This window comes from Zingiber officinale, chromosome 1A (genome assembly GCF_018446385.1).
Source record: "Zingiber officinale cultivar Zhangliang chromosome 1A, Zo_v1.1, whole genome shotgun sequence".
In the NCBI taxonomy this organism is placed as follows: Eukaryota; Viridiplantae; Streptophyta; class Magnoliopsida; order Zingiberales; family Zingiberaceae; genus Zingiber; species Zingiber officinale.
In genome coordinates, this window is record NC_055987.1 from 185,333,908 (window position 1) to 185,342,757 (window position 8,850).

At 44.4% G+C, this 8,850-nt stretch overlaps 1 protein-coding gene across 1 annotated transcript; it reads left to right on the top strand.

The window, feature by feature from the left end:
• Positions 1 to 450: 450 nt before the first annotated feature.
• On the top strand, positions 451 to 1,657 carry LOC122008030 (disease resistance protein RPS2-like). Its single transcript, XM_042563604.1, has 3 exons — positions 451 to 809; positions 889 to 1,066; positions 1,175 to 1,657. The coding sequence occupies exons 1-3, from the start codon at positions 451 to 453 to the stop codon at positions 1,655 to 1,657; spliced, it is 1,020 nt and encodes a 339-aa protein (XP_042419538.1).
• The last annotated feature ends 7,193 nt before the right edge of the window (positions 1,658 to 8,850 follow it).

An 8,850-nucleotide genomic window follows, 5' to 3' on the forward strand; every position in this document is an offset into this window, starting at 1 on the left:
AGCTCGCTGGCAAGCCCTTACTGCAGTATGAGTTGAAGACACGTATGTGCTTCGATATATGTGCATGAGCTCCTACCCAGCCCTATATAAGGGGCTCTACGCTTCGCCTGAGGTATGCGTTCTGCGATCCTTGGAGCCACTCCTTTGTTGTCGAGCTTTGCCTGACTTGAGAGTCGGAGGGTCGTCGCCGGCAACCCCTTCCCGGCCCGACTTCTGTGCAGGTTCACCAAAGGTCCGTGCGGACGGTCAGAGATCCACATCATCAACCGGAGAGCGCCACGTGCCCAGCGTCCGTTGGTTCAGCTTTCGGACAGGATCATAAGCTATGATCGTCTATCCAGTGACAACTTGCGAGTTTGCGCCTCTTATGGTGCATTATTCAAAAAAGAATCTTGGATTAGCATATTTCATGATGAGTACTACTTCACGATGCATCCCATGACCCGGGCCATGATATTGTGGGTGCAACGTGAGTGCGGGAAGGAGAACAAATTGTTGGTGCGGGTCGAAGAAGCACCGGCTGCTGAGAAATGGCGAGATGCAGAGAGAATTGCACTTGTGTGGAACCAAATAAGAGACCTTCCAGAAGCACCTCAATGTCCTAACTTGGTTTTTCTGAATCTTCACGTTAACAAATTTCTCAGGAAGATTCCAAATGGGTTCTTCTTGCACATGCCTCACCTCAAAATCCTTGATTTGCGAGATACTTCTATAAGGGAGCTCCCGGTAAGCATTGGTAATCTGGTGCAACTACACTTTCTCCATCTATCCAGAACTAGGATTACTTCTTTACCTAAGGAGATGGCCGCGTTAGTATATCTCAGATGTTTGACGTTGTCATCCACGACATCTTTGAGAATCATTCCTGACCAACTAATTAATCTCCAGTCTTCGAGAATTGCAATGGCTTAACATGGTGGACAGCTACAGTGGGTGGAAGGAAGGACACACTTTGGAAGAAGGTGTGACTTTTGAAGAGCTGGAAAGCTTGAAGAGATTAAAAGTCATTGGGATCACAGTCAGCAAGCTTGCTGCTCTTCAAAACCTCTGCGACTCTCCAAGACTGGCACCATTCACACACTGGCTCCATTAAGGGTGTCCAGATTTGACGACGTTCAACATCCCATCCATGGATTTTCATGCGGAAACTATGCTCAGACTAATTCGTATCCAGCTTCACGCAATGAGTGAGCTAGAAGAGTTGGTAATTGGCAATCATCAGCCTATTCTTCTACCTCTACTAGAGCTTCGACTTTCGAGTCTCCCAAAAGCAAAGCTCGTTTGGAGGCCTACGTTCCCTAATACTCTTCTTGCACTAAAAATTGAGGGTTGTGGGGCAATAGATAGATTGATCAAATTGGAGGGAGAGGCAAATGGTAGTGGGGAGACAGTTATAACAATCTTTCCTGATCTCCACACAATGGTGCTACGGCGGCTTCCAAAATTGAAGAGTTTGAGTGATGGGGAACGAATATTAAATTTCCCATCGTTGAAGACTATCAAGGTGGAAGATTGCCCCAAACTGACGAAGCTGAAGTTGGTTGCTGATGGGCTGAAAGAGGTCGAGTGTGAGAGATCATGGTGGGAGCAGCTCAATTGGGGCGACGAACGAACCAAGTCCTTCCAACACCTCTACAAACCCATGTATATAGATTGATGGCTAATTCATCACGGGTGCGTGAAGAATGTAGGCATTTTATACAAATATTGTGAAAGTCTACGATATATGAGTGTTTGTATTTGAGAGATTAATTATGTAACAAGGGGTGTTTGGTTGATAGGTTTGGGAATGAGAAAATGGAATGGTAGTAAAAGATAGTGTTTGTATTGTGAGTTTGGAAATGATAATTTAGGAATAATTTCTAGATTTATCAGAATCAATCAAACTTATATAACTAAGTGAATTTCATTCTCATTCCACTTTACTATCAAACTCATACCTATAATTATTCTCATTATTTAACCAGACGTCACCTGAGTGTCTAAAATATGATATTGTGTAACGAGGGCTTAATTCAAGTTCCATGAGTATTTTGTACAGCTCTTCAAACAATGCAAGTATTTTGTACAAGAGTTGTGCAAATCTTTGTACTAATTTTAATTCTATGAGAGGTATGAGTGTCATATATTTGAGAGTTTGAGTATGCAATATTCAATGTCTAAAATATAATATTTTATTGAAATAAAGCGATAATATTCATCTCCGACGATTCAATATTGTTAATTAACTCCCCGGTTCAATATTTTATATGCTATATATATACTCATTGAAAAAAAAAATATTTATTAATTTATTAAAATTATGATTCGATTGTTAAATAATTGATAAATTAAAAAAAATATTATTTTAGCTTCTTTATGATGGATAACATGCATGAGAGTTCCACGCTTCACCTATGTTTGGATCCCTATGAAATCTTTTACACGACAACGTTGATGCTTGAAATCTTTCGATGACATTAACATCTTAAAATCAAATTAGATCCATTTATCTATTCCGAGTGAGATCAAATCCATTGATGTCGAGTCCAACTAAAATCTAAAATTTCCTTTGAATAGTGAGACTTCTTCCCAAGTCAAATATTACTTAAAATATTTATCAGAGCATACAGTGATAATAACATTCTGAATATGTTAAAAATTGATCTAAAATTTACTAGAACAATTATCGATATAATTATGGACTATGTTAATTCATAGACTAACTTAAAATATTTATGCACTATGTTTATGTTAAATATAAGTGAATGGAGAAGAAATAGAAGAGGAAAGAGGTTTCATTGTGAATGGGACTTTAGTCCCACATTGAAAGTTTCAAGGCATTTTTATTGGTTTATATTGATTCACATACATTAAGGATGTGAATAAATGCATGGGGAGAAACTCTCTCATGTGTGAGTACGCAAAATGGGTGCAAATCTAGAGCTCGGATTGCACTGAACTAAGTTGACTTGTGTGTGAGTGCGACTTACGCATATGAATGTTGGATCGGTTGGGATAAAATTTGCCCAAGTAAAACAACTAACATTTTGTCGCGTAAATCTTTTGCTGTTATGAAACGGATGCATTGAGCATTTTGTCGCGCAGGCCTCGATCAGCTCGCCCGGTCGGTCTCTTTATCTGACCGACAGACTTCTCTACCCGCTCGAGATCTTCGCCCGGCCTGTCAGCTCGCCTAGTCGGCCAGTCTCTTTACCCGAGACTCTCTGACATCTCGACCTATCTGCCACCCGGCCTCTCTGACAGCCCTACCTGTCTACATTGCTCGGTCAGTCTGCTAGACCGCTCGGCTTTAAATCCCGATCAGCCGCTCTACCCGCTCGGCTGATCTTCCTGCACAAACTGTCTGCTCGGCCGACCTGCCCGGTCGCTCAGCCCGCTCTGTCAACACGGTGCAGCCTATCTTCATCACTTGACAGAAATCAGCCCCTGTTTGCAGCCTGAGAATTATTAGCTCAGGTCATCTCAACTGTAAGTTGAATTTAATTCGAATATTTAAATTCGGCTAATACTCTGTATATCTTCGACAACAGATTATTTGTGTCCAACAGTTTAATTATCTATATAATTATGGACTATGTTTACCAGAGCAAACAGTGATAATAGCATTCTGAATATGTTAAAAATAGATCTAAAATTTACTAGGACAATTATTTATATAATTATGGACTATGTTAATCCGTAGACTAACTTAATATTTATCAAACATTAAAACAGTTGTGATTAACTATGTATTTATCAAACATTACAACAGTTGTGATTATCACAATAAAAAGAAATTTTTAACACTTACAACTAAAATTCTCGAACAAATATTCAATTTCCTTCTAATCGAGCTAAGAGATGATTTTTTTTATATATTTTTTAATTGACATAGTGTATTTAGGTTATGATGATTAATTTGGGAGGTGATCGGTTCAGTCCTATAAAAATTTTTCATCAGCTATCAAAATTAATTCATCAAAGTTGGCAGAGCCAGCCCTGGGCCAAGGCTACTAGGACTCCTATCAGGGCTCAAAAATACCCAGGGGCCCATTTTTATAAGTTTATATATACGTTTTACTTCATCCGAAACCCTCGTTGAATCCCTCGCCGAAGCCTTAGCGTACCGAATGCCAATGATTCTCCTTGTCAAAGTGTCGATTCTGCTCGGCGAAGCGCCCTCGCGATTCTCCTAGCTGCGCCTTCTCTCTCTCGCTACGACAACTAAGGGTCCTCTCGGCTCTCTCAAAGGTGTTGAAGCCCTCCTCGCCACACCTTCCCTCCCTTATTGCGATGACTATGGGCTCTCTCAAAGGCGTCCTCTTTTATTATATTCAAACTTAATATAAAGAAATTAGTATTACTTGAAAATCTTATTCTATTTATAATCTTGGATATGATGGATTATTTTAATAAATAACCTAGTTAATTTCTTTCTTAATTATTGGTTAAAATCCAATAGCAAACAATATAATATAGCAATTTAACCATAGAAATTTAGTTGACTTCAGTGTTCTCTTTTTTGGAACATTATTTTACTACTGTCTTTAATAATACGAATAAGGTCTTAACTCCTAAATAATTGAATAGCATTTTTTTAAAAAACTTACAGGATATCTGTGTAAGGTCTTGTATAAGTAGATTTCGATTAAAAAAATTCTCCATGTCAGGTTTTATTGTTATTTGTTTATTACTTTTTGTTTATAATTATCTATCATCATGAAACAACTCTCTAGATATCAAAAAAAGACAAACAAAAAAAAAGGATAGCCCAAAACTTAAGAGGTTTATTGAATAAATATTTTGGTAAAGAATCACATAACACAACGGAAAGCTTAGTTCAGATTTTAACTAATGAATCAAATGTAAATGAAGATTTTGTTGAAAACAAGAATGATGAAAATGAAGAATTTGTGAGAAATGAAAGTAATAAGAATGAGAATTTGTAGAAAATGAGAACAAAGAGAATACAAATTTTAATGTTTTGGATGAAATTGAAATTGACAAGACTAAATATATTTGATCTTGTCCGAGAGTCGAGTCGACGGACACTGGGGATGTGGCGCTCTCCGTTGGCTACGCGTAGACTCTGGTCTGACGTGGCCTCTGGTGAACCTGCAACAAAACCGAGCCAGGAAGGGGATCCCGGCGACGGCCCTTCGACGCTCAAGTCAAGCGAGAAGAAATCGAAGCAGAGTAACGAGGCAGAGGGCTACAGTAGATGATAATGCATACCTCCGTCGAAGTCTGGAGGTCCTTATATAGGATCCCTGGGAGGCGCGCACACGCTTCTCAAGGTGTGCATGCTTCCCAAAACATACCTCAAAATAGATGTGTTAGAAAAGTACGTCTGACGCCATACCGCAATCGTTCGAGCATATCTTCGACATGACAGTGGAAACTTCCACCGTACGATTCTTTGTCCGATCCGGCCGCAGACCGTGCTATTCATCGGCGACACATGTCTCGAGAAGGATATCACCGTCTGTCCCCTTCGTCCTTTTCTACTCTTTGTCTATTGCTAGTCCGAACGGGAGAGATGCTTGGACCCAATGCTGTCCGATAGGGGACGTGTATTGGGCCAAGCGAGAAACCCGCTCGGCCACATGCTTCAGACAGACTCGCTCAGTGGATCGGCTTGGGAGTGTCGAAAACCCGACCTGCAGTCGAGCTGTCTTTGCGCCGGCCCGGGCGCTATCCTAGCCAATCAGACTTCAGATCTCTCCGATCGGCAGAATACTTAAGTTGACCTTGACTTTAACCTCCACGTGTTGTTGACCCCTGCCCATGTGGGTCCTCCTATGCTTACCATCGGATCACGTGCCTCCCCCTCAAGTCTAGTCGAAGGAGGATGTAAGTCCGACTGACTGAACTAGTTTAGTGACTCGTTGGTCGTCCGACAGCGATGCTGGAGGGGATGAGGTGGGCTCGGGCGGCCCGTTCAGCCGAGCCCGCTGGCCGGTCGGCGAGGATTGCGATAACACTTGTTAAATCTTTTCGCTCCATGTCCGAGTCAGCCCACGGTCAAAAGTTATCGTGATCGAGATCCCTTTGGAATTCGTGCAAATCCCCCTTATTATCAACGAGCCTGCGCCCATGCCTCGTAATGGTCTTCTTTAAATGCTACCCAGTAACCTGGCGACACGTGGAGTCCACGCCGTTATCGTACGGCAAAGGCGTCAGCTCCGATGCGACACGCGACTATTTGAATTTCATGGCCAGATGCAAGCCTCGATTCTGGTGACCTGAATCAGACAGTTCTGGCTGGCTGGGCCAAACGTTTATAAAACCCCGAGGCCAAATTCTGCTCCATCACTACTGCTTTCGTGCTTTGGTGTTTCCTTCTGCGCTTGGCTCCCCAGCGACTTGCTTTTTCGGAGCTCCGGCGAACCCTCGGCACCCTTTTCCTTTAAGTTTCGCTTCCTTGTAAGTTCCTTCGTTTCGGCTTTCTCTCCGTTCCTATTCCCGTCAATCTTTCTCTGTTGAACCACCCGCAAAAACATCGAGCCCTTTCTTTTCCGATCATGGCCAGTGCCTCTGACCCCTCTCCTAGCCTCTGGTACCAAACCATGGAGAGCCGGTTCGACTCGGGAGACGCCTGTAATTTGATCAATGCCTACGACATCCCCGCCGACCACAAGCTTTCCCTGGCCAAATCGTCCGACCGACCCCATGACCCGCCGGTCGGCAGTGTTACCTTCTTTTGCGACCAATTTGTAGTTGGCCTTAGGTTTCCCATTCACCCATTCATCATTGAAGTGTGCAACTACTTCCGCATTCCGCTCGACCAACTTGTGCCCAATTCCTTTAGGCTACTGTGTGGCGTAGTTGTGCTCTTCCGGACACACGACATTCCACTTAAGCCTCAGATTTTTCATTATTTTTACTATCTCAAGTAGTCTGAGATCGGCACCTTCCTATTTCAATCACGGATCGACTTGGTTTTCTTCGATAAAATGCCGACCTCTAATAAGCATTGGAAAGAATATTTTTTCTTCTTGAGTTTTCCCGAGCCGCCACCTTTTCGTACCAAATGGCAAACTGCTCTGCCACCTCCCCTCGACCTGAAAAGATACCGGACCGAGTCTGCTTATCTACACGCGGCTAACCTGCTGGCCGGGCTGAAGCTGGACATCCATAAGTTGTTGCCCGAAGGGATACTGTATCTGTTCGGCTTAAGCCCGATCCGAGCATGGCTTCCGAGCGGCCCTTGTAAGAAATAACTTTCTCTTTGTCTTTGGGTCTAACTAATTTCCTTTCTCTTTCTTACAGCTGTGACCATGATGAAATCAGTAGCGCTCAGCATGCTAAGATGCAAGGCTGCCGAGATAGAGGCGGCTGCAGCGCAAGAGGCGGAGAGACTCGGCATCGCCCCGGTCGACTCTCATGAAGGCGAGAGCAAGGAGGCATAGACAGCGGGTGGTGCGTCCGCTGCTCGGACCGCCACTACCGACGTAGCAGGAGAAACCACTCCGTCAAGTGCCCCACCGGCCCCTAGGCCTGAGGAAGTCGAGTCTTCCAGTGATGAAGTCCCGTTGGTGGGGCGCAAACTCCGCCGAACAGGCACACCAACCCGCTTGGCCACCTCATCTGCTCAAGTATCCGAGCCGATGGATAATCCTCCTCTGGCTCCAGCGGCTGTGGAGACGCTGTCTTCCGACTGGACTCCCTCTCAAGGAGATTGGCCTTCCGACCCCGTTGCTGCTCAACCTCTCAGCTCACTCCCTCCTGCTCCACGGGCAATCAGGCGATCTTTTATTCGCTCTGAGCCAGTCGGCCAGTCCTCCGCCCCTTCCACGTTTGCTCAGTCGGCATCGAGCGGACGCAGGACAATCAAGGCCATCCTTCATCTACCGACGGAGGAGTATCTACAGGCAACTGAGCGGCCGATGAGCCCCAAACACCAAATAACCATCCGGGGCTCGCTGGCGAAGGTTTGGGAAGACACCCGGGCGGTGTTAGCTTGATGCCTCCGGGGCTGCTCGGTAATAGCTACCTGCAACAAACCACTGGGGTAACTTTTTCATCACCAGCATTTATTTCCTCCTTTCCGCTTGGCACTGACTATTTCCCTTCTGATCTGGTTGTAGTATTGGGTGGAAAGTATAGCAGTATGCCACAGCTTGGCCCTCCTTGAGGAGGAGTTCAAAAAACTCAAGGTATCTGGTGGGCTCCCCTCAAGGCCCTTCTTATGCCGAGCTAAAGGCTGACTTGGATAAGACCAACAAACTACTAGAGGCCGAACGGCACAAATCCTCGGGTCTACAGACTAGGGTCGATCAGCTTTAGAAGCAGGTCAAAACGTATGATAAGAAGATCACTTTGGCCACCAACAGGAAGAATCAGGTGTTGGATCGAGACGCGCTAGAGGGGGGGTGAATAGCGCTCGTGGCTATTTCGTTCGATTAGCGGAATCGTAAAACTATCGGAGTTGTAAAACACGCAGCGGAAATGAAAGAAACACAAGCAGATGAACACAGTGGATTTACTTCGTTCGGAGCCTTGATCGACTCCTACTCGAAGGCCCGCGATCCTTGATCGCTTCCGGTGGGCAACAACTATAATTCGTAAAAGTTACAATCTGAATTACAATTAAAGCAGTAAGTAAACTAATACCGACAACAACAGATCGAAGAATCTGAGCTTTGGGTTGTCGACGTCGAGTAGTAGCACTTCAAGGTCGTCTTGTATGCAGTACTTCACAAAAGAAAGCTTAGAAGATTGTTGTCCTTGAAGCTGCACCTCGACCCTTCTTTTATATGAAGTTCCGGGCGCCTGGATCCCTTCCGGGCGCCTGGAGTGTGATGTGGCCAACCAACCAGGATGCTCCACGTGGCGAAGTCGCGGCAGGGATAAAGTTTGGTCCCG

Coding starts and splice junctions, on each gene's coding strand:
- LOC122008030 (XM_042563604.1), top strand. CDS start 451: ATGATATTGTGGGTGCAACGTGAGTGCGGGAAGGAGAACAAATTGTTG. Junction 810..888: donor TTACCTAAGGAGATGGCCGC/GTTAGTATATCT, acceptor ATTAATCTCCAG/TCTTCGAGAATTGCAATGGC. Junction 1,067..1,174: donor TCTGCGACTCTCCAAGACTG/GCACCATTCACA, acceptor ATTCGTATCCAG/CTTCACGCAATGAGTGAGCT.